Below are 27,233 nucleotides of genomic sequence, written 5' to 3'. Positions count from 1 at the left end.
CAATCACTGGAGGTGACAGCAAGTTTCAATCAGCACCACCTGCTCGTCACTCATTGCCCTTGAAAACAACTGTGCCGTGTCGCATTTTTTGTTTTTGTAAACTTCCCTCTTGAGTGCGAGTCAAAAGCCCGGCTCGTTCACACCCTCAGACTGACTCGGTGCGCTGGAACTAATGCAAAAAAAAAAAAACGTGTCAAAGTTCATCAGGTGGCCTTTAATCACGCTAACTTGTCTGCAGACATCCACGCTTCGTATTTGTCGAGCCGAATCAGCAGAGCAGGGAAAATGACCCCTGGTGTTGTGTTGATGTGAAGGATCTGCATTACGCTCATGATCCCCCCGCCCCCCCCAAACACAAAACAGATCACCTTTCTTGTCCCTGGCATATGCAAAACACACACACAGTCATTAAGCAGCGATCTTCCAGGAAGTAGTCTGCAACTTCTCTGATGTCAACAGCCCCCCCCCCCCCCCCCCCCCCCCCCCCCCCCCCAAAAAACCATCCTGACACTACTTTCCATATACATATTTACACATCGAGGAAAGAGCTGAAGAAGAAAACCAGCGCTTCAGAAGCTTTTCACACAAGCAAAGGGATGAAAGGGACGCGGAGTGGAGCAAAGACACTCTAAAGTGTACTTTTGTGTTTTTTTTTTTTTCTTTTTGCCCCGACTACCTTCCATTATTTCTCAGACACGGCAGCAGCTCCAAACATGGGCCGATATCAGCTGCTACAGCTGCTTTCTACGTGTGGTCAAAGGTCCGGAAGACGATCAAATATACATTCAGCATCTTATTCATATCTCCGCATCCACTCTGCATTAGCGTGGGTTATTAATGCCACAAGATAGGTGGTGAGGAAGAGAATAAACGTGAGAGAGCGAGGATGAGAGACAGAGGGACAGCGACGGAGGGGGGGGGGGGGAGAGAGAGAGAGAGAGAGGAGAGAGAGAGAGAGAGAGAGCGAGAGAGCGAGAGAGCGAGAGAGCGAGAGAGCGAGAGAGCGAGAGAGAGAGAGAGAGAGAGAGAGAGAGAGAGATTGCATGGGGCTCGGTGCCAGTGTTAAATATTTCAATCGCAGATTGAGTTGCTATAAAAATGCTTTTGATCCAGACTCCAAAGGACTTTTACAAAACAAGCATTTCTTTAGAGTTGGCTGCAGCACAGTCGGATTCACCGAGGGAGAAAGTCCAAAAGAATGCTCTGAAGGGAAAAAAATAAAAACTTTCCTTACTAAGTGGATCCCCTCCAATCTTCATTATGTTGTAGAAAGTTCTTTTTTTTCCCATCTTTCAGCACTTTTGTTCTGATTCCAAGATAAAAGATGCTATGGGTTTTGCATGTATATTAAGTTCTGGGAACATGCTAATTTTTGAGAACTCAATTTAATCAGCGCGACACAGTTTTCCAATTTAAAAGACGACGGGCAGTAGCAGGGGGCATGTAGAGGATAACCCAATAATGAACCTTTTGGTTATGAATTCAGTCGGCATTTCACATTAATGACCACAAAGTGTCTACATCTGATTCTGAAAGCCTGTAAAAATGACATAGGAGGAGCTAAAATAAGCTAAAGGAAAGGGTCGGAGGCTTTCTTTCAGCATAAAGTAGAACTTTTACAGAGCACTTGACGCAGTCTGTCTGTGAAAAGGACTTCCTGTTCCTCGTAGGATCCAACATGAGTCAATGCCCGCTGTGATGGCCAAATAAGCACCTACAGAAATACACTTTGATGTCTTCTGTACACTAAAGCTAGAGCTGGCATCTCATTAGCTACGTTTAGCATAGCCAGTCTGTCTCTGTCAAAAAAAAAAAATTTAAAAAAACCCACCTTGTCGCACACTGTTTTCTGCAGGGATTTCACAAACAAGATATATCACGTTGCTCAGGAATCTTAAGAGGTGAGATTTTTTATACCTTTAGACTGATCCAGGCTAGTTGTTTCCCCCCGATTCCAGTCTTGATGCTAAGCTACGCTAATCAGCCAAAGGCTGTAGCTTCATATCGAATGGTCAGACACTCGGGTGGTATCAATCTTCTCATATAACTCTCGGCAAGACAGCTAATAAGTGTATATCCCAAAATATCAAACTATTTCCTCCATTGAGACTAATGGCCATATCATGAGGGATCATGAAACCTGATGCGATTACAATGGTTTCCCAGAAGCTTTAGCTTTTAGAGTGTGAACAATTTGAATATGCTTATTTTAGGTTTATCTATATCTATATCTGTAATGCAATTATACACTAAGGGATTGTTTGCGTTTGCGTGCATGTTAAAGTTAACACAGATGATGTAAGATGAGAACTAGAAGTGAAAGCAAAAAGTGGAATTTAATTTTGAACACTGGAACCCGAGAGAATAAGGACTTAATTGTCAAGCTAAAAACAAACTGCGGATCAAGTTAAATCTTAAAACCCCCGTCTCTAAACCCGTTAATCTAAACTAATATCATAATCAGGCGTGAGCCAAAAAAATTATATTTATCTCAATCACAATCATTGTACTCTCAATGCAGATCTTCAGATCCGCGATTACAGCGGCTCAGATGAATCGTGTATCAGTGGTGGCTGTCCAAAACCAAAACGTCGGCTGTTCACTTTTACAGAAAATGTACCGTTTACTTCCGTCTCAATAGGATCCTTTCCATCAGACATGTCAAATCCACTGCACCTCACTTAGTAGTAGTAGATGAGTTGATCTTCAGTACGTCCTGGGTGCATTTACACCCGGATTTTATTCATTCTTGAGCTCGCGAATTAAAATCTGATTACCCTTGAAGCGTGTTCGAATCAAAAGGAGGACATAAATTACTGGGAAATGACTCCTCCCCTCCGTGTGTTCCTGGAGAATATGCTTCTCTGCAGACGAACCGTTTCACCTCTTCATCAGTATTCTGGGTCTGATGTGGTACAGCTGGTCGGATAGACAGGTAACGCCTGTGCCCCGTCCCAGAGGAGGACAAATAAATGAGAAGAAGCACGGCAAATGCCTTTAGAGAGCTCTCCTTATCCTCGGCACAGGTATTTGACCAATACAAAAGAGCCTTCTGGAAGCGGTTAGAATAAGCAGCTCTGCAGCATCCCTCATCATCCTTCCACACCCTCCTCCGTCTAGCATAGTCACGAACGGTGACATGTCGACGCTGCTCCGATGCTGTAATTCAACATTGAATTCTGCACACTTGTGATTCTTTTCACCAACTGTGTGCTGCAAGCCCAAATTGTGTTTCAGGATCACGCTGGGTAAAAGCTTATATGTTGGAGGGAAGATGTATTGAAATAGTTTAACAAAGACTGCAGAGCTCCAGTACTATTGACGGTGAATAATAGCAGAGGAACATTGAAGCACCAGAGACCATGGCAACGTTGAACATCCACCAAGTCTTCAACTGAATTCTTGTAAATTATACTGGTCAACAAAAGTGCAGCGTGTGGTAACACTGTTATTCTTGTTCAGGTCATGACACACACTCAAATTCAAACTAGAATTCTTTGTGGAAGGAAATATAAAATGTATGATGCTGCAGCTGTTGTGCATAGAAAAGAGGAGAAAAACATTTGTGGACATATTTGTGAGGACTGATTTAAAAGGAATAGATCAGCCAAAACCAATATAAATTGTATATAGTACTCACCTCCCTATGGACCCAGAAATAGTTTTCTATCAAATGGCATTAAGAGGAGCGGGGCAATCAAAAAATGAACAATGCTGACGGAGGACGAAAAACAACAAATAACCCCAATAATACTTTTAGAAAATCCCCATGCAGCAAAGTGTCTTGCATCCATTAGTGGGCTCATGTAAATCTAAACCAGGCGGCAACCTCCGGTTCTGCCGAGTGAAGCCAATGAGGAAGTTTCTTGAAACGTGCATTCTCTCTATTGACCAGCAGGGGGCGCCTCCTCTGGTTGCAAAATAAAAACATGGCGACGGCTGTAAGAGACGAACTTGCGGCTTCAAAACAGCAGTCCACACACCGATGGGTGACGTCACGATGACTACGTCCACTTCTTAAGTACAGTCTAAGATCTAAACACAACCATGCATGCGCACAAACCACAGGCAGGAAATGCTTTGTACAGCAATAGATTCCATGACTTGCATTCGCTCTATTGACCAGCAGGGGGCGGCTCCTCTGGTTGCAAAAAAGAAGTTTGATTGTATAGAAGTCTATGAGAAAAAGAAAGTCTTTACGTTGCACATATAACCTTTTTTGCCGTCTTTCTTTCCTCCGTCAAAGTCTGTTTGTACTATATGTGTTTGGCTGAACTATTCCTTTAAGATGTCCCTTTAATAGTTTACCTGACAGTTTTCACACACACACACACACACACACACACACACACACATATATGCACACCTACACCCCTCCTCTTAAGCTTGGTGGTCTTTGAAGGAGCAGAGAGCGGTGCTCCCCGGCCCATAAGATGCAGGATTAAGTTGTTTATGGAGCTGGGCTGTTATCGCAGAGCACATTAACAAGCTAAACACTCAAACATGAGTCAAAAGGACACACATCCACACACACATGAATGAAGAGAGGAGGGGTGAAATGCGCTATGAGGCCGCGATAAAGAGATAGAGATTTGCTGGTGGCACTTATTCAGGAGAGAGTTTCAGGCGGCTTCTCAAAGGCTCCATGGGGTTTGAAAAGAAAAGGGCTCCAAACGAACGGGGATAGTTATCTGTGTAAGACTGTAAATATTAATATCCAAATCCCAGCAGTGCTCCAAAAAGGAAAAAGAAAACTCATAATCAAGCCGAGATATATCACTCTAAACAGATTACTCCCACATGTTTGGAGACTCAATCTGAGACGAGAAGAAGTATTCTTTTGTGGTGTGCAGGATCCCTGGCTTCCTCGAAAGGCACTCGCAAACCAAATGTATTATTATTATTATTATAACAATTATAGGGGATGCTGGTGAGCAGAATAAATTGGGATATGGCTCTTATTTTCTGCTATTTTCTTTGCACTTACTCTGCTCTACATGCTACAGCTCTGGTTGCAGCAGTCTGTCACGTCACTGTGGGTTTGTCTGCTTGTTCTCTCACTGATCAAAGAACAGAAACTCATCAGTCTGCACTCACTGAGGATTACCCTGGATAAGACCAGGAGGATGATTACGGTATTACTTTTCAAACTTGCATTATTTTTCCTTGTTCCTGCCATTACGCCAATCAGTTCTAATCATGATTTATGTCACCGTACAATTACATCCCTTTCCCTTCCATACTGGCCGGCGTGGCTCCAAGGAAGATGATGTCGGTCTAACGTCTGTGTAACTCACCCGTTTAAATTCTATTAAGGCTTAAGATTATGCATAAGGTCGCTGGCCGGGAGCAGTTTTCAAACTCAGCTCCACTGCTGAGCCACCTCTTTGCCAATTTTTGGAGTTAGGGTGTGTCATCCCTGGCAAGATGTCGCCGGCCGGAGGCACCCACTTTGAGCCTCACAGCGGCTCTTCGGAAACTTTTTTTTTTTTTTGAGATTTCCACTCACGGATACTGCTCAGTACACTCGTATCACACGCCTGCTTTTTATGGGTTTGAGAGTGATTACGCAAGAGTGTGTCGCGGGATGTGCGCGTACGTAGCGGCGGAGAACTTTTATAAAACCATTTAACTGGTACCGTGTTCCGAAAATGAAGCCGTCTGCTGATTATACCGCCATTACGTAATTGCCGTAATGGCGGGAACAAGAGCAAAAATGATGAGAGAGAAAGAGAGGACGACGACGGAGGGGAGGGAGAGACAACGAGCGCTCACTTGACATGGATGATTAAAGGGTGGCAGGCAGGGATTAATACCATGCTGACGTTTAAAACTGTGCTACCAAATCATTTGCTGGTGCAACCGACCGAGAAAGTTGGTCGCTCCAGTGCTACCAGTGCAAAGGTGATTCTGGAGTCCTGCTTTCACCATTATCAGGTCAAAACATGACCGCACTCCTGCAAAACTGATTAAACTCCCATCAGCCTCAACTGTACTTTGTGCTTAGCCCTAATTAGCTCATGCTAGCATGCTAACACGCTAAACTAAGGTGGTGAACATGGTAAACGTTACACGTGCTAAACATCGGCCTGTTAGCGTTCACATTACGAGCATGTTAGCATGCTGATGTTAGCATTTAGCTCACAGCACCACGATGCCCAAGCGCAGCCTCACAGAGCTGCTAGCACGCCTGAGGACTGTTAGTCTTGATCCCTGACTAACACGCTGACACGTGACCCGAGTTTAATCTCATAACTATGAATTGACAGTGAAAAAGACATTTACCGGTAAATCACGTTCTTGACATTTAGCGTCTGGTGGTTCTTACCAGTGAATCGTGTTAAAGCGGAGGCTCCTTGTCTGAAAGCTTCACCAGATAGCAGAAGAAATTATTGCAGTTTTATGAAATGTGACGTTAACCTTTTCGGGGGGGAAAAGGAGAAGATGAACTGTATCGCAACAACAAAGGCTGTAATTCAATGGGTGAGGCAATTGTTTTGACAGTCATCTAGCCATTAAATTGATCATGAGACGAGATGCGTCACAATCTGTCAAACTGACAATGAACGACTGATCACATTGTGCATTCGCTTTGAGGTAATGAATCAGAGCAGCACATCGCAACGTCAGGGAAAGTAGCAAACAAAAAGAGAAGTGTTTGAAGATGTTTAGCTGGTTCGGATATTTTCCACCGGGCATCACAAATTGTGGAAATGAAACAGAAAGAAACATTTAACATAACAGGAATTAAACTGATGTCAGCTGTCTGATGTTATAAACATCCCAATTACCTTCCACATTCAAACTAATTTATTCAAACCGTACTTTTGAACGCTGGGCAAGCATCTGCTTCAGTTCATTTAGCGTTCATTTTGAATTCACCAGCGGATCCCTGCTTTTATTGTTTCAAATTAAACATATGAACACTGTTAAATCCAAGCAACGAAATAACATCATGCTGCTTCTTCGAGATAAAAAAAAAAAAAAAGACGATGGTGAGAAATCGCCAGAACGTTCCTGTAAATGTGCTCAGGTCCAGCTCAAATCTTTTCAAGCATGAGAGGAGAGCACTAACAGGGGAGAGGACAACAGAGACAGATGCTCCTAGAGTTTCATTATCAGCTCCGTGTGTGGGACGCCGCGTAGGTTGGCTGTCACAGAGCACCGATCAGCTCTGATTAATATCCCCCTCGGTCCAACCAAGCCAATGACATCACTGCTAATAAAGTATCCTTGTAAGCCTCGGCCTCCCACCCAGAGTGCATTGCGACAACTGCGAGAGGAGGAGTGGAAATCGGCGGGACTGCCGCAGGTATCCGACATACAGCTGCTGTTGTAATTAAAAAACGCCCCCCCCCCCGACCACCCTTTTAAACAAGCGATTCAAGACACACACACACTTAACCTCAAACTCTCCTTCTGTACTTAGCGAAACTCACACAACCGCCTGTCGCACCACCTCACAGCTCCACCACGCACCACTGCAGCAAAAAAGAAAAAAAAAAAACATGTGTCAAAGTCAAACAACAGCCGGCATGAAGAGAGGCCGCCACGCCGCCCCTCTGTCCCCGACATCCGCTCTACGCAACCCGGGCCCGTTTAGGCCTCGCTCCGGGCTCCGGCAAAAACCACAGAGCAGAGCGAGCAGTCATGCAGGAAATGACTGGCTAGCCTGGCCTCTGCTAATACAGCACCAGTTAGTTCCTACTCTAGGTTGGGAGGCAGCCGGGGGAGTTGGGATCAGATGTAATCACCTCCCAAGATAGAGTTGGGAGGCAGACGGGGGGAGAGGAGGAAGAGGAGATGTGGAAAAGAGAGAGTGTGTGCTATGAGTGGACTGTATATAAGGCTCCTCCAGTCCATGTCGATGTGGGAAAGACACCCAAATGGCTCCCGTAAGCTGTGCCTACGATGTGTGTGTGTGTGTGAATGTTGCACCAACGGTTAGTTGGTCCTGATGGGCAGGTGGCACCTTGCATGGTAGCCATCAGTGTATGAATGGGTGTGAATGGATGACTGACGTAGTGTTAAAGCGCTTTGAGTGGTCGGAAGATTAGAAAGGTGCTTTACAAGTACCATTTACCATTCACATAGTCACCGTGACGCCACTCGTTGGTTTGTGGACTACTGTCTTGAAGTTCAGCATTTTGGTAGTCGCCATCTTGGTTTTTTCCAACCAGAAGTGACAGGAGAGGGCAGAGCTAGGTACAACCGAACGATGAAAAATACGATTTTTAAGCTACCACAAATGTTACATTTAACCTTCACGAACTGAAAACACACTGTGAAAGAGCTAAAGTTCTCAGACAAAAACACGGACAACTCAAAGACGTCGTGGTAGTGACCTGTCAATCACAAGGAAGTCGACTAGAGATTGAGACCATAAACTCATGTTTACAACGATTACTGATGTAATAAATCAAGTAAGAAGTAGGGTCATTTTCTCATAGACGTCTATAACATTTGACCTCTTTTTGCAACCAGAGTCGCCGCCTCCTGACGGCCATTAGTAGGAATGCAAGTTTAGGTAACTTCTGCTTTGGCTTCACTTTTCAGACCCCGATGTGGTGAGGTGGTACAATCTCGCAAAACAAAACCCAGTCTCACACACATGTAAACCAGCGGGATGCAACTTGCGGAGACTTTGTGTACCAGGTACAATAACGGCCTGGAGGCATGTGTGTATGTGTGTGTATGTACGTGTGTGAATTCAAAAACACCCTAAGGCAAGAGAAGAGGTGAATCTCCAGAAGCAGGCAGCCCCCCCCCCTCCTCCCTTCTTCCATCTCCTCTCTGCAGACTCATAGCCGCGCTCTCTTTACTTAATCCAGTCTCAGAGACAGACGCCTCACTCCATTACAAAGCTTCAAGAGGATTGAGCGAGCACAAATATTAGAACCGTCCTCCTTCAATTGACTTGCTCTCAAATTTTGCACACAATGCCTCCGCTCGGCGGAAAGCTTGAAAATCCCCCCCGAACCTCTTTAAGCTCTTCTCTGATCCTTTTTGAAGATGATTTCATAGTTGAAACAAGTAAGAGATCTTAGCTTTTACTTAGATTTACCTAGTTGGGCTTTTGTATGGAACATAGTTTATATTCAAAGGGGGGCTTTGGAAACAGTGAATGTATTCTTTTCACATTTTTATGCCGGTGCTTTGATATTATGGTTCTAGTCTGATAAAGTCCCCGGACAAGAGGCAGCATGAGCTCCAGAAACAGACGACATCATCTGGGTTGAAGGTCATCAGCCATGAGAGAGCGGACAGTTGGAGAAGGAATCCGAGGCCAGAGGCCATCTTTGAACAGCTAGAGGAGTCACGACCTCCCGTTATCATGTGACCAAAGCGCCACACTTTCATGTCAACTGTGCCATCTGATACATGTACTGATGCTAGCATGTTATTAATATCAAGACGGCGATTTCAGTCCTATTACACAGTTCTTACTTATACTTTTTCTTTTTTTTTAGGCCATCAATGGTCATCCTGTCAGCCCAGTTATTCTACTCAATCCCACCAGCTGCTCCCGTTTCTGTCACTGCTGCGTTACATCATTTACTGCAGTGGTTCCCGAAGTGGATGTCTCAAGGATGAGCCAACATTACATTGCCTATGTAAACCGATGGAAAAAAAAAAGAATCAAAATAACCCTATTAAATACCCTTTAAAATATGCAGCAGCTAATGACATCCCACAGGCGTCGTAGTAACGCTGAAGCTTCTTTGGCTCGTGAGTTTTCCAGGTACGAAAAGGTCAGAAAAAGAAACAAGCGACAGAGATTTGTTACTGTAAATCAAGCTCAAACAAATGCTGAGACATGAACAATGAGTCTCACTGAAGATCTAACGAGGGAGAGCCATGGCTTAAAAAGTGTTTTAAAAAACTTGATTTTTATGTGAAAAACATGTGTGTATCTTTAATTCGGAGATAACTAAACATTGCAATGTTGCAAGTATTGCAACAAAAAGCATGCAAGTCAAACAAATGCTACAAATTGGTTGCCTAAGAGCCAGATGATGCATCACATGGGAATCTACGCTTTCCCTCCTCGGCTGCGTGTTTTCTCCATGTCTATCTCTGGGAGAGGCGGACGAGATGACACCCAGCAGGCTCCGGCGTTCAGCGAGATGATTAAAATGTTCATTAACACTGAGCCGTCCAGGTGTTGAAATCTATCCCCCCGCACGCCCGCGTGCATTGGAAGCGGCCTGCGAGACATGACGCGGCGGACGCGGCGCGACAATCGAGCGGTGACCACCGGTGACAAACAACATGCAGATCTCTCTTGTGCCAGGTAAATAAACACGGCCTGCATGGATTCATCGTCATGTGGACACACAAACAGACCGCCCTCTGCTGAATAAATGAAAGCCCCTCGCACCTTTTGAGCTGGTAAACACGCCCAATCTGTTGGACTCAGACCTGAGAGGCTAAACAATGCAGGCTGTTGTGATCTGCGGCTGAATGTGTGGGCACAATTAAGTTCAGTTCACATAGAGAATGACTCATCGTTTGCTCTTTTACAGTCGGCCTACTGAGACGCAAATAACCTCATAACATAAACCACTTACACACCAGTTACAACAGTTTCGTACCCACCTACAGCCGCTAATGCACAGTTTAATTTAGGCCTCACACACATACAAACACACACACCGTGTCTCACCTACACTCACTCAATGGGACTCGTCCGCAAAATGACAATTAACACTGATAGAGTACATGAAGGCGCACACATATGCCCAGACAAAACACAAACCTACACACATTAGCTTAATAATGACCCCCCTCTCGCCACCGTGACCTGCTTTTCTCGCACTAACCCCCGAACACACACAGCTACTCATTAGTAGAGTAATGAAAATCCACCTCCACAATAACACACATCTACACACACACACACACACACACACACACACACACACACACACACACACACACACACAGAATATTGTTGGATTAACAGCCACAGGAGACACCAACCACACGCATCCAAAGTTTTTATTAACATGCTAACACACCTTCAAACTTTTATACATACACAAGGCAGGCGTGTGCACGTAAACAACACACACACACACACACACACACACACACACACACACACACACTGAGCTGACACCTCGCACCAGGATGCCTGACCTCCCCGAGGCCCCGCAAGGGCAAAACAGAGCGCACAGAGTGACAATAAACGCAGATCTATGTGTGTAATGAATAAGTTACACACTCCGATTAGGGCAGGCAGCGATGACAAATGCCTCTCATTCACTCATTAGGCCACGGGGCTGCCGGGGGAAGCAGGAGAGACCAAGGCGAAGCAGAGGGAAGCTTATTGGGTTTTAAGCGGCCATGTAATCCATTTCCTTACTGGAGATGAATAAGCTGCCGTCCGCGGCGAGTTTATTTACGGATAAATTAAACACGTACACAGTGACAGGCAAAAACGACAGGCGAATTAATCAGAGTGCAGGTGTGTGTCACTGTGCACATTTAATCCTGGTGGGGAAAACACAGGTGAGAGAGAGGGGGGGGGGGGGGCAAATGTATTTATACATAAGTGTCAATCAGAAATATATATCTTTGAAAGACAGACAAACTTTTGAAATGATTTTAAGGCAAAAAAGAATGAATGGAATGTTTGAAAGAAAGCTAATCCTCCCTCCTCTGTACTTTTATATCTTGGAGGTCACTCCTTCTCATTGTTGCCGTTTCTCCAAGAGGGAGCATTAATCTAAAGGAATAATGGACTGTTTGGATAAAAATGAGAGGAAATGGAGGAATCACAGAGCTCTTGATAAGAAAATGGAAGAGAGGGAATTCCATCTCGCCAGACTCACCGCCCTCTGACCCGTTATCGATCTCCTCGAGTATCCTCGGCGAAGCCCAGCCAGTACTTAACAGGTTAATAACTCCTGATCTTTATCCCACCACTAGCAGGCCAATCTTTTTTCTATATATATATATATATATATATATATACACACAGCACAGCAGGACAATTTCAGCCGACCACTTGGAGCGATCAGCCATGTCAGAGGGAGGAGGTGAAACCCCGTTTACCCAGGTTCGGTAACTATCCCCTCGGGGAATCAGTCCCCTGGGCAAAGCAGCCAGTCGAACGGCAGCCGGTCAACCAGCCAGCCATTAAACCTCCCCACTGGGAGGCTGAAACGCCTCGAAACGTTATGTCCCAAGAGACCAGGAGCTTCCACTGAGGACGCGGCAGCGCTCTGAGAAAACTGGTGTTTTCTTATCCAGTCAATGCCCTCGTTTTCTAAGCCTCCTTATCGTTGCACCAATGGGCTTCCGGCGATAGCGTGCTATCTCAAGTCACGCCGTCCTGTGTTTCTCATACCACGCTCAATTATCCAACCAAAAAAAAAAAAAAAACCCAGCCCAGTGTTGGCAGCTCTTTTCCAATGATCGCAGCTAGCAGCACCAGAGCTCCAACCTGGTGAGAAATTCGGCAAGTTGGCAACAGCTCGTCCCTTTAGGCCTCCCTCCAACGCCACAATATTATAATTACGACAGTAAAGTACATGGCTATTATAGTACTGACAGCTGCCGAGCATGCAGAGGGAGCGCAGGTACACCAGGTAAGCCCGTCCAATCGTTTCATTCAGGCCGAATAAAACGATTGGACGGCCTTATTACGGACCTGCAACATCCACAGATGTCCGATTTGTTTTTTTCATATTTCTTGATTGCTTTCGGGAAGTTATTTCAACAAATATAACAAAAACATAATAAAATCCATTACCTGCCACAGCTTTAAGTCGACGGACTGCCACCACTAGAGCCCCTCGATTTCCCAATGACCTACTGCATCAAGAGCCTGAGAGGAGAGCTGCCATGTTCACTTGGATGCGGTCCCAAACGGAGGAAGATGTGTCACGGCAAAATGATGAAACTGGCTGCAAACGTTCAGCATCTGGTTGATGGAATGCCTTTTCGGGGGGTATGTATGCACGACAAAGGCTTTAAAACCAAAGTGAAAACTAACTTGCGCTATCAATGTCAGATTGCATTACTGTGGAGAATATATCTGAGATGTATTGAAAAGGCCCTGGCCTCCTACCAGCATCATAATAAATGCCGCATGTGTGCAGGGGACTCGCACACTTCATAGTGATTTAAAAAAAAAAAAAAAATCATATTCTGCTCTCTCTTCAAGGCCACCGACTTATGTTCAAAAAAAAAAAACTTGTTCAGACTTATTACGTTCTCCAAGAGCCACGGGAGCTGTGTAAAACTGGGTCAGCGTTGGTGTGATTATTCTACATGTGCTGCTCGGCGTCTCTCCCCGGAGACTTCTCTTCAGCTAACTCTGCTTTACAGTAAACACGACCGTCACTGTTACACTACAAGTCCTCTGGGGTCGTGCTAATGGTTTCTCCTAATGGACGTGCACGCATACAAATGCACATAGACGCGCTGCGAGCGCACCTATCCGGAGCCCTTAAACGCTCAACTCCCTTTGGCGCCACACCACCTGGAGCTACGCCAACGTGACATGTAAAAGAGTGTCGTCTGCTGCACAGATACCGTTTGGGATTTGTCTAAACGGATTCGAGCACGTGACACACATTTTGCGCGGTACTGTAACACACACACACTCGCGCAAAAGAACACACGGCAAACACAAACACACGGTTTCTCAATAATTAGCACGCCTCTGAAACAGTAGAAGGGAGAACCGTCTTCTGTGGGATGTCAGTGGGGCTGACGGCGCCTGAGGAGCGCTGGAGAGATCACGTCTGCAGCGCTATCATTAGACAGGAGGGGTTTCAGATGAGCACGGGGAAGCATACTGACAGCACATGAAAAAGGAGCGCTTGTGTATAAATTCATCCTCATCTTTTTTTTTTTTCCCCCCATATGATTTTTGCTCCTCCTAAACTGCTCACACATTATTCCTCCTCCACTACTCTCAACACACACACACGCAGACCGCGGTAGTCAACATCAAAGTGTGATGGAACGAGAAACATCATTAGCAGGAGAAGACAGAGGCGAGGGAGGATGAAATCATTTAGACGCCGCGGTGGAGAGGGAATTACTACGGCTGTCGGTACGGTAGCGGCGGTTTTTAAGGGAGAGGGGAAGACAAGAGGGATGAAGGAGGGGTGACGACGGAGAGGGGAAAGGTGTGGGGTGGGGGTGAAAAGTCAACATGAGCGAGAAAGATAATGAGTGGCGGTAAAACAAGAAGGGCAAAAGACAAACAAGAGGAGAGCCAGAAGGTGTTCGTCGAGACTGTGCAGTTGAGCTGGGTGATGGCTATTTCCTGATAATATATATATATATATACACGAGGGAATCACCATTTCTTGCCTCCTATCATCACCCATCATCAGCGTTCCACTCCCCGCCGTGCTCCCCGGTGCCAGTGGGCCGGGCGGCCATGTTTGACCTGCTGAACACGGTAATTGCCGGCGACACCAGTGGGATGAAACGGGAATGTGATGTTTTTAAACATGAAGTAGCACAGGTCAGTCCACGGGGGGGGGGGGGGGTGTACACTGAATAATTTCATCTTTTTATAGAATATACCATGAATGTTTTAATGCGGGGAAAGCCTCCACCAAAACAGGTGAGATGCTCCTCTTCAGCTTTTGTCTTCTAAGCTGCCAGCTCGTCACTTTGCCTGTAAGCCTTCAAGCACGGATGACATAATGTTGTCTATTAAAGTTTTTGCCATGTCATGTATGCCTAGATATCCCTGTCTTGGCCATGGTATTGGGTTATAAATGTACACAAGGCGTGAACGAAGCACTGTTCACGCACAAAAGTCCAACATCAGTGTTGACCCATCACACTTGCCGTAGCTGTTTGTTTGTGTGCCTGCTCGTTTCCTGCTTTGATGCACCGGCGTTGCCGTGTTTTTATCACAGATAGAAATTCTGACAAAAATCCGGTCGCAGTAAACAATTCCTGACTAAATAAATGAGAACAGGATCACACAAACACCGAGCTGGAGTTACGCTGCGTTCTTAAAAGGGTTTATATCACAAAAGTTTGTTCTCGTGACCTCTTTAATAGAATGAAACAGTGTTAACTTGATATTACAAAGTTCTACGTCTCCCTTTACCTCCAACAAAAAAAACATACAAGAAAAACTCACAAACACATAAACCCTCCGGGGTGTCACAGATAACCGCTCTCCCTTCTATCCCCCAAAATGCAATTAGCCATTATGTGGCCCTCTATAATCTGCCTTGTTCAGTTTATTTGCCTTTGATACAGCAGGAGATTATCTCACCAGTCTTTACACAGAGCACCGCTCACATCCCCCGGGCAACACGGAAAACAAAGTCAAAGTTATCAAATCTACCCCAAAAAACTAAAAAAAAGAAGGACGAGTCAGAATGTGAGAAGGGCTTTGGCGCCGTGAAAAAAAAGGGCAGGTTGGTCATCTGAGCCCCTGAGAAACACATCTGAACTGATCTGGGATGTGGAGGGAACTGATGACCTTATTTCTCATCTATAAGCGTTTCTGTTTCAGAGCGTAATAGATGGACTGGGACACAGATATGAGATGTAATATCAGGTCATAATGATGCAGTGTGTGTGTGTGTGTAGGTGTGTGTGTGTGTGTGTGTGTGTGTCAGGTTTACCATCATTGCCCTGGCTTCCCTCTCTCTTCAGCATCTGCACCGCCCCCACATACTTCTTCAACTGGACCTTCAGGACCTCATTCTCCCTGCAACAGACACACACACACACACACACACACACACACACACACACACACACACACACACACACACACACACACACACACACACACACACAGTTTAACCAGAGAGCACTATCAGTAAGGAAGCTATAACCACATTACATTGTATGCAAGCATTTCTTTGATAGCATGACTATTTAATGTCAAATCGCCTTACTGTAATTCATAAACAGACTAGATTCAGACTTGTGCATTTTGAAGAAAAAAAACAACCATCCGCTGACTGGTTGTCACAGGAAAGATGCTATCATGCACAAAGTGACGAAAGGTTATTTTTCGGTCCAACAACCCCGAGAGCTGCATCGAGCCGGTAGCAGGAAGTTGTTTACTCTGTTTTATGACAGCGCGCAGTGGAGGGACACAGTGTGAAACCTGCTGTGACATCTTGTCACCTGTGGAACAGTGAGAGTAAGAGCCAGGTGGTCAGACTGAGCTTTTTAAAATCCACCTACAACAAAACAACAGTCAGTCCAGTCTTCACACTTGATATCAACATGAACCTTTGATGACTGTAATCAGATGTTTCCGCACACGAGGCAGAAATCCCCGGCAGAAAGGCATTGAGCATCAGATCATCAAAACCGGCTGCTTGGTGGACTGAAATATACAGTCAGTATTTGGACTGTGACACTATTTTTCTAATTTTGCCTCTTTACACGACTCCAGTGGATTTGAAAGGAAGCAGTCAATATGTGGTTGAAGTGTAGACTTTCAGCTTTAATTCAATGGATAAAACTAAAATATCACATGAACCGTTTTGGAATTATGGCCATTTTTACACAGCCCCCCACATCTTCAGAGGCTCAAAAGTAATTGGACAATTGTCTGACAAACGGTTAATGAACAGATGTGGTTGGTTCTGTCACTATTTCAGGAAAGATTATGCAGGTAATAGGATTCAAAATGTTAAATTAGCATTTGGTAGCTGGTCCTTGGAACTCTCAGCATGAAACCAAAAAGGTGTCAATGCACGCGAAGGAGGACATTGTTAGGCTGAAAAAAGCCAGATAGCAGAAACATTAGGATTGACCAAATCAACAGTTTGGTACATTCTTAAAAAGAAGCAATGCACTGGCAAGCTCACCAACACCAAAAGGCCCCGAAGACCACAGAAGACATCTAAAGTGGATGATCGCAGAATTCTTTCCTTGGTGAAGAAAAACCCTTCATAACATCCACTGAAGTCAAGAACACTCTGGAGGAGGTAGGCGTGTCATTGTTAAAGTCTACAATCAAGAGACGCCTTCATGAATCTAAATACAGAGGGTTTACAACAAGGTGCTAATCCCCTGGTAACGATTAGACTTTACCAGAAAACGTCTGAAAAAGAACGACCAGTTTGGGAACAAGATTCTTTGGACAGATGAAACCAAGATGAACTTGCACCAGAATGATGAGAAGAGAAAAGAGTGGAGAAGGAAAGGAACGGCTCATGATCTGAAACAAACCACATCTTCTGTCTAACATGGTGGAGGCAGTGCTTTGGATGGGCATGTATGGCTGCCAATGGAACTGGGTCACTGGTGTTCATTGGTGATGTCACAGCTGATAGAAGCAGCAGGATGTGTTCTGAGGTGTTGAGGGCTGAACCATCTGCTCAGATCCAGCCTAATGCTACAAAACTGATTGGATGGCGCCTCACAATGCAGATGGATTATGACCCAAAAGATAATCTGAACACAACCCAAGAGCTTCTCAAGGCAAAGAAATGGAATATTCTTCAATTGGCGAAGTAAGTCACCTGATCTAAACACAAGCGAGCAGGCTTTTCACTTACTGAAGATAAAACTGAAGGCAGAAAGACACACAAACAGGCAGCAGCTGAAGGAGGCTGCAGTAAAAGGTCAAAGGTCTGGCAAAGCATCTCCAGGGGAAAAAAACTCAGTTTTTGGTTTTTGGAACATCTTCCACTCAACGTGTTATGCGGACCTACGGGTCAAGCAAGTTGATCGGTTGATTTACTGCCAAAACTGAGAACTAAAAGACAAACTAAGTAAAAGTTGTCCAAACAAGTATAATAGAAACGTCTCCATGCGACTCCATGCACATTCGCCTACGTGCATCTCGGAGAGGCATAATGTCAGCTTCAGTCCAAAATTGATTGTCAAGATACTGATGTTTGGAGATTGGGCAAGGCAAGATGTTACTGTGGATGTTTAAGCATGTGAATATCGAGAAGTAGGTCCAAGGCAAGTACTTTGGCAGCTTGCGATCACTACTGTCCACATGCACTTTGAAGACTTTTGGTCAGGGGCTGTTGTTCCTCGTTTGAGGCTCTTTAGCTCAACATACGACGTATTGGAGACAGTGTGCGTCCAACTTTGTGGGGACAGTTTGAAAATGATGACGCCCTCATCCACAAAGTCATTGTGTCCTATAGAAATGGTTTTCTGGAGCCATCCTGATGGTTGAGTCGCTAAGATGTGAACCGTAAACAGTAACCACAATGTCTGGGTCGTATTCCGTCCGAGATGCCTTCGCATCCCCCTAAAAGCACCAATGAGAGGGAACGGCTTTCCTAGTTTGAGTGGAGGATTGACTGACTAGACCGGTCCTGACCTCAACCCCATCCAACACATTTAGATTGACCTTAAACCTGCTGCGAGCTGAAGTCCTACCGGCCAACATCAATGCTCAACTTCAACGACGCTCTTGTGTTTTGTTGTGGAAAACTATCCCAGAAGACGTTGAAACACCAACATTAAAAGTTAATCTCAGAGATGCATTTTAAGAGCACTTGTAAATGTGATCCAGCCACATCAGATAAAAGACAGTTTGGGCAGAAGGAGCCGGTTAATGGTCAGAGTTCTGGCCCAGTTAAACTACAATCCAACATTAGCATTGCTCGGAGCAGTGGCGGTGTGTGTGTGTGTTGGACTGCAGATGAGGACCCAAATACAGAGACAGAGTGATAAAGAAACGGCGTGAGAGACAGCGGTACTCTCTTTACAAGCCGTAACCGGTTGAACATCATCGACTTTGGGGAGGAAATCAATCAGAGTTGGAGTGCGCCTTTATGCCCTTGGCAGTTAAATTTAACAGCCTTTGTCTTGCTCTGCCCCCCCCCCACCCATCATTCTCCACGGCTGATTTCTGGTGCCCTGCTTATCAGCCCTCATTCCCCCCCCCCCCCCCAACAAAAGAGGTACCTGCCTGGAGACCTGCCGAATCCACGCGACGACCTCTCCGAGGAGCCGTCCCCGTCGCCGTTATCGGAACCACCCGCAGCCCAGACGCTGTTCCAGCCTGATTAAATTATAGCCAATACACGCCGCTTGCTCCGAGTGTGCCCGTTTGTGTAAGGGCTCTGGGAGATACGCAGACATTCTGACTCGTCTCATTTCACGGACAATGGGTCCGTTGTTACAGTGAAGTGTCACCGATACTTGACACTCCGGTGAATAAAAAGTACTTTTAGCAAATGTAGAGCTTTTGATACCTCAATTACTTCAGCTCTTTTACTTGCGCGTTCCTGTCAGTCTTCAGATGACAGAGATGACACGTCTCGTAGACAGACCTGTAACCGAGTTTCTCCACAAAGAATCACACAAAAGCATCACTTTGAATCTTGTGTTCACCAGAGATGTGCTCATAAATTTCTCGGAAATAAGTCCTTCAGCATGAAAAAAAAGCATAAAAAACAACTAGTTAACTACAGAAACGTAGACGACTAAGATCAAAAACGACCGATTAGCCGACTAACCAACTAAGGGGGCAGCCCTAGTGTTTAATACACTGAGTGTGTCCATCTGTGAAGTTCTGTGGCTGAATACGAGTCCTAAGACGTGTCCTTTGTCTTCTGTTTTATTAGCAAACCTAACAGTCCTTTAAATAACACAGATCACAGAGCTTACCGAATAATCATTTGAAAAAGAAGTTGTATTAAACTTCATAAACTTGTTCATTTGGTTTAGCCCGTCATATCAGTGGCCGCATGTTGAGCCTGAATGATACTAACTGGAGAAAAGGAGGGACAGACTCCGTGAAATACAGCCTAATAATTTGGGGAAGTGCCCAGATGTTATAAAAAGTAGCCCAAATGATCACAAGCCATAGAATACCATTTTAACCTGCCAAATCAAATAAAACGGTAGTCCAACTGGGTTGACAACTGCCCATTCTGGCAACAATGTCAGCGCCAAACAGCAGATGGACAAAGTCATCATACACATGACGAAGCGATTAGTTGTTAAAGAGCCAAATATTTCCCTCGGGAGTTGGTGGAGAACAAAAACAGAGCTACAAGGAGCCATATTGGCCTTACGCACAACTCAAACGGCATGCTAATGTTGCTCCGTGTCTGCTGGATATGTAAAATCGTCTGATGTTGAAAATATTTTTTTTATGGTAGGCTTAAAGACGTTTAAACCTTCACAGCAGGAAAAGCCAGGTGTTACAACAGTAACGAGGGGTCTGGACCAGGACACCTGAGCTGGATCACATCATTAACGTTATTAACTACACATTATTATGAATTAGTCTTGCTGTTATTTTCCTAATAATTACCGTTGACGCTAAATTTCATACCACTTTTATTAGAATAATTATATGTTTATATGTGTTGTTCCTTAGGTTCAAATGCTTAAACGTTTCTAGTAACCTTTAGCGCAAGTAACGGGTCCAACACACTGCGACGATGTACTGTGAGCCCTTTCTAACCTGCTGCATCAGACCACGTCTCTGAAAGGGCTTCCAATCCATCATGTAACTGCATAATGTCAACAGCTCTAATGGCTCACCACAATTGAAGACGCTGCCAATAGAAATTAATTCCCAAAAGGTTCTTCAGCTAATCAAAAATAATACTGTTTGTTCTTCTTTGTTCAGAGAATCACTTATTCACACCAAGCCTTATTTCTGTGAATAAAGCATTCGCTGAACAAACAACACCATCATTTCCTTTTCAGGTTACAACAGCCTGATAATGAACGGTTTGCTGAATTATTGATCGCTCTGATACAATTGAAGTGTTTTCAATGCGCTTGCTCTCTTTGCAACAGTGAAGACAGAAAACACCGCGTGACATGAAAAACAAAAGGAATGTTTAAACAGGAAAAGGCTCAAACTCAGCTGTGTTGGCCATTAAAATGGAATGATCAGTAATCAGGCTTTCTTGATATTAATAAGTCTGGTTTGATTATTGATTCCAATGCCGAGTCATTAAATACCTTCCTACCTGGACTTTCTACCAACGTCTACAATATTTACACTTGAGTAGCCCAAGGTTCAACCATCTGTATGGCTCCTTGCAGAGAGACATACGCATGTTCTCAGTTTACCACCTCATTACATCAGATGATGGAGACGGAACAAAACAGAATCCTGACACAGGTGTCGATCACACCTACGGTTCGACGCGCATCCACAATATAAGCGGTCTTCGGGGAAATTTGGGGAAGTGTGCCGAGGCTGCCGATATTGCTTGTGAGTGGGACAATGTAAATGAGCGAGTGTACCGCAGGTTATGAGGGAACGTCGCTCCCAACGACAGCCTTACCTGCGTACCTCGGTACGTTTTCAAATCCAATTTCGGAGCAGACTGATAAAACACAAGCCGGAGGTTTGAAACACACACTCCGTGTCCGGTCTGCGTCGGAGCGGCTTCCCTCGGGTCGTAGAGCAGTTCATGCTGCCACATGTTAGATCAAACACAGAATTCCTTGTTTTTTTCCCCCCCCACGAGCAATTCACCTGCTCATTACTGACAAGGAAACTGTCCACCTCCAGACATTCAATTTTCTTCCTTTTCTAACTTTTTTCTTTTTCCATGAATGTTGTAAGCTTCCGTTTATTGCTAGGAGAAAATACATGGCGTCCTCCCTATGGAGTATCTGTCCGAGGCTCACAGGCTGTTTTTAATGCATGTCATTTGACTTTGTTAATTTGACACTTCCCTTTAGGGCTGCAAATAATGATTACATTCATTATTGAGTATTCCATTCATTATTTTTTACAATGTCTCGTTTAGTCAATTAATGTCAGAAAATAGTGAGAAATGGTCCTCAAGGTGACATCTTTTGCTTGTTTTGTCCCAACAACAGGCCAATACAGATCAGTAGTGACTCCTGACTTCTGAGAGGCTGGAAACAGCGAATGTTTGATATTTGTTTCTTGATGAATTGTTTTAAATAATGAATGGACCCTCTGCTAAGGGGGGTTGATGAACAATTTTCTGTTGATAAACTAACTGATTAATCTGTTGGTTTCCAATCTTTGCTTGCAACCTTGAGCAGTTTAACTAAGTGCTCTTCACTTCTCAGACCGCTCCATCGTTTTAATAGTTTGTAGAGGTCTGAAGATGTAAAAGACGAAGAGTCTATAAGCTCTTTGAGGCTGCACTTCCAAAGGAAAATGTCAACCTCATGGTGGCGCTACAGTAAATGTCAGGCGATCATCAAAGTTCTGAAGATACATCGTCTGGAGACCATGAATGTGTGTACAAAATGTTGTGCCAATCCATCTTGTAGATGTTGACACATTTCATAGAAGGAAGTAAAACCTTTTGACCTGCTAGTGTTGCGGGACTTAAAGTCAGAGGATCACCAAAGTCATTAGGATTCATCCCCTGGGCACCATGAATATATGTACCAAATTTCATTGGCAGCCAATCCGACAGGACAGAAGAGATGAACCGACTAACTGTCTGCTAGCATGGCTAAATAATCATTTTGTGGAAATAATTTAATTCGCTTATTTTTCTTCTTCTGTCCTATTTTATTCATCATGTTGTGACAACTTAGGTTGAGAACCACAAATCGATTAAATGTTTCGGCACTACTTTTATGTGCACTATAAAAGTGACTGAATTTCTCCACGGCAAAGGAAAACATTACTGATAATGTCGAAATTGTTGCTTTATATATTTGAGCCCGTGAGTAAACTACCAGTGTTTAAATTGTATCCAACCATTTGAAAAGCCGTATGCTATTAAACAGCCACTTCGGCCGAGACTTCTGTGTTGCATTCACTTCCTCAACGCCTCTTGGCGAGTTCATCATTGCAAACTCAGTTTAGTGGACAACCATTACTCAGACCCACAGGATAGAAGGTAAATGATGGACACCAAACAAATCTAAACTACTAAGCCCCCTGGGAGTGACAACATTGCACAACCTTTTCATCCTTAAAACTGTTGCAAGAAACTGCAGCTTCGACTCTCTGTTAATGCTTTCCAATTGAGAGGGATCCATTAAGCGGTTTGGTGCTTTGCTTCTAGTGAATGTTGGTACGCTGGAAATGTGGAGTGTTTGGAAGTCATCTGAAACTTTAAGTGTCTTCTCTGCCTTAAGGGACGGTAAAGTTTTAAATGAGTGTGTCCAAAGTCAAGCACTTGCTCAGCATCTCTGCTGCTAAAACTGCATCCTTTGTCCAGCTGATGTGGGACCGGACACAAACCCCTTTCTCATTAAGGGCAAGAGTCTGACCCAGAAATAGTGTTTGTGTGTGAACCAATGCACGGAGGAGAAGCCTATTAACTAGGTTGGCTAATGTTGAAGTCATCTCATCTTCTTCCATGCGAGAGACAAGCAGGGAAAGACGAGCAAGAGGAGATTTAGAAGAGTGTTTTGTGTTGCAAAAGGAAAAAAACAGCGAGTGTGCCTTGGAGATATATTTAAAGAAATTGTTACTGCAAGAGCGGGAAACAGTGTGTGCGTTTGCCAGATAAAAGACATTGTAAATATTTTCTGTGAAAAGGGGGAAAGTCAAGTCTGTAAAGTTTGCAAGTGTGTTTTGAATAAAGCAAATACTGTAAGAGGCTAATAGAAAGAGAGGATGGATGTAGGATCTTCTCTTAAGGAAGGAGCACAAAAAAAAGGTATCTCAGGAGGGAAGCTGAAATTTAAACTACACCCAGTAATTACTTAAGTTGAGAGATGCCCTGGGGTCGGTCTTTTCTCTCTCTTGTACCCCCCCACCACCACCCTTCCCTTTATTATCCCTGTGCTCGCTAGTCGTCTTAATGTGCAATAAACACAGCTGAACTGGCTGTTCTTCAGGTATGATCTGGCTTTGTTTGGAAGTAGTAAATGAGAGGTACAAAGACGCCTTCAGAGACAGACAGCTCAGTCGCTGGGTAATGCTCCTGAGAGCAATTTACTGCTCAGCCTCTTCTGAAAAACAAGAAAGAAAAAACTTCCAAGCATACACTCTTGTGTCATACTTCCTCAATGCTCAGAGCTGTATAAACACACACACACACACACACACACACACACACACACACACATATATATATAATATATAATTGACTTCCCAAAGAAGGAAAACAGTGAGCCTAAACACTCCCAACAAGTAAACTAACAAGTAAACTGGGCAAACTTCAGAGCCGCTCTCTCTGCCACTTCTTAGATCAGCTGTACCAGACTGCCTGGAGAAAAGAGACGGCAGCTCAGCCAGCTAAGAAAAAGGCATCTGCTCCTGTCCAACCGCCCCCTCTTCCAGTGATGAGGTACCACTTCCCGGACCGAGCCCACTCGACTGGCCGCTTTCCCGTCTTCCTGCTGCCAGAGGCCTGCTGCCTGCTCTGCCAACTGACGTCTAAAAAAGGGGCACAAGACTATTTAATGTCCCCAAAAGTGATGTGAAGTAAACATGTGTGCGTGTGTGCGGTTTGGGACATCTATTTTAAAAGCCACAGTTTTTAACTACTTAATGTCTGTTATAATTAGCAGTGATAGTAACTAAATAAAAGGCTCTGAGACGTGAGGACAGATATCGAGTGGGATTTTGGTTATCATAACATATTTAAACCTAAAGTAGGGCTGAACGATTTGTATCAAATCGCCTGTGTGTGTGTGTGTGTCTTGTACATATTGTGCAAAATTTACAAACAGAACTGAGACCCACTCATAACCACATTGCCTTTAAATTGTGATTATTTTCTAAAAGCTAAATTTCCATGTGTTTTGTGAGATAATATATGCATATATATATCAATTTTTCTTGAATATATTACATATTCAAAAGGGACATTTATTTACCAGAAAATGCATTTCCTGACAGCTGAAATGTTTGCAAAGAATTGCATTTGAATTTTCTTTCCTTACCTCAGTGTTGCAGCAGAGTAAAATGACCACCCAATGTCTACTAGCTTCGTTATCAGTGTCACATTACCAATGATTGGTCAGTCAGAATGTGTGTTAATGCTGTATATTATGAAGGCATTAAGAGAGATCCGCTAACGTCTGTCACAACACTGATCGGTAATATCGTCGATAATATTGTGATCTTTGCTGTTGAAACCGGTGAAGTTCCTCCGGAGGCAATCTGACGCGCCTTGTGCACGCAAACGTACATCTGTTACATGTGCGCTCGGATTCCTGCAGTCTGGTAGGAGTTGAGGGTGAGGATGTGGGCTGCTATGTGTCATTTCCATGTTATATTTGGATGCCTGTGTGAGTAAGGGTCCTGCTGTACATCTTGAGTTTTTTTGTGTGTGAGTAACTCAGTAAGTGAGCAGCGGGCTCATTTTAGCCCACTCCCCTTCATGCCGGAGTCTACGTCAGCCGGAAATCTATCTATGGCGACTCGCTCATCCTCTGCCACCCCCATATACAGCCGGGCCTCAAGACACACACACACACACACACACACACACACACACACACACACACACACACACACACACACACACACACACACACACACACACACACACACACACACACACACACACACACACACACACACACACACACACACGGGTTTGGGTTCTGCTCTACTGTACTACTACGAGGAGAAGCACTGAAATAAGCAGATGAGCGGCAGCCTCTTCCTTTAAACAACGGGGACCATCTGGTGCTGAAGATAAACATTTAACCTGAACTTTTTGTTTTTGCACAGATTCGACAATCTGTCTCAGTAACGCCGCAATTAGCTCAACTCAGCTAGCGGTCCGCCGGCGAGCGACATGTTACAGTTCGGTGTCAGGTTTCACGTCAGGCTTACTGACTTCCGATTCCCCCCAGAGTGCGAGTGAATCACAAAGAACTGTGGGATTCATAGCAAACCTCTTCCACTGATTGAGGCTGACAGCTTCTCCAGCCCTCATTCAGTGGCTATAGCTGCTCCTTCAGGGGTATTTATAGCCGCTATTGATCGAGACAGATTTGGCTGAGAAGGAAAAAGCAGCACTTAAGACTTAAGCGGCGGACTGTCGAAGAGGCTTTTGTGTGTGTGTGTCTTCGAGTGTGCGCGTTTGGCCGCGGCGGACGAGCGCAACGTACGTCACAGTGAGTGAGCCATCCCTTGTCCCCCTTACACTCTTTCTCTCGAACCTCTCGTGCCATTTCAACTCCATTAAATTGTTCCTTGTGAACATGAAAGTCGTCAACCCCCCCCCCCACACACACAAGCAACTGCACCGTCCTCGCCATAAGCTTTAGCGGTCCCTACACACTCAAAACCTGAGTCACTCGATCAATCCCAGCTGGTGGCTTGACTAACTGTAGGAGGCTACTATGTGAACGCACGCTTGCTGCGCCGTTCCGTTTAGACCGCTGAGGGGATGAGTAATCCTCTATTTAAAGGAATCAGGGCTCGACTGACGACTTCTGGCATACGGGTAATCGATTGTAAATGCTGAGGTGACTCAACTCATGTTCAGGGAAGCGGTAGGAGGTCGCTTATTGGGATAAAAGCGCGTTTATGTGCGATTGACCGAAGGAAACGTAGCACTCTACAATTCGGTCTGAAAGGGAAACGTTACTCTTACATCCGACCTCTGATACTTTTCACCATGAGTAGAGAAGTTTAAAAGCAGTTTTCGCTTCCCGGTATAGATTCCAACACCTGAACTTGAGTATCAGCAGATCCAAAACCAGTGTGTTAAAAACAAAAATATATATATATTATATTGATTTTTAACAGCTGTGTACTACGAAACCTGTGAAGTGATCTTAAAACATGTAAAACGTGAACACCCCTTGTACACGTCGCCGTTCTATTGGTGGGATTTTCCAGTGTGAAATATTGCCGACTTGGTGACATTTTGCTAGCTCCTGCTAACGTCACACTGTCCGCTAGCAGCTCCCCGATCGCTACTTCACATGTGCAACTCTCAACAGAGACGAGAAAGAAGCGACATGGCTCGCTAGTTAGCTACTTGGATCCATTTCAGACGCTGCGATCTTTTCTAGCTGAGCTGGTGACGGAAGCACCGAAACGAGTGAGTCGTACGGATCCGTAACAAGCACCACGTGTTGTTCCTGTGCAGCACATGAATGAGCAGATAAATTACATGGAAACGTGATATCGAAACAGTGCATGGACTCGCTTACTCGCCGATATCCGATCTAGCATTTTAGGCTGCATCCGAGGCATTTCCAATACCGGTAACAGTGACAGTTGTACAAATATAGTTCCCTTTCCTGTCTGGGTAAGGCTCCTGCTACTGGTGTAGTGGTAATTACTGAGATTATGTGTAAAACACTGAGGCAGCTACTGTAGTTATAAGGCACGGCGCGGCACAATCAGCAGCTTTAATCACAAGACA

At 44.6% G+C, this 27,233-nt stretch overlaps 1 protein-coding gene across 1 annotated transcript in view; it reads right to left on the bottom strand.

Moving 5' to 3' along the window:
* snx29 (sorting nexin 29) overlaps positions 1 to 27,233 on the bottom strand; it is a 118,532-nt gene that overhangs the window by 75,507 nt on the left and 15,792 nt on the right. Inside the window, exon 14 of the mRNA XM_079182051.1 lies at positions 15,618 to 15,703. Within this exon, the coding sequence (XP_079038177.1) occupies positions 15,618 to 15,703 (86 nt within the window). The remainder of the gene's footprint in view (positions 1 to 15,617; positions 15,704 to 27,233) is intronic.

Source organism: Pholis gunnellus (assembly GCF_910591455.1).
Source record: "Pholis gunnellus genome assembly, chromosome: 21".
Taxonomy (NCBI): domain Eukaryota; kingdom Metazoa; phylum Chordata; class Actinopteri; order Perciformes; family Pholidae; genus Pholis; species Pholis gunnellus.
This window is presented reverse-complemented; position numbering and strand designations above follow the sequence as displayed.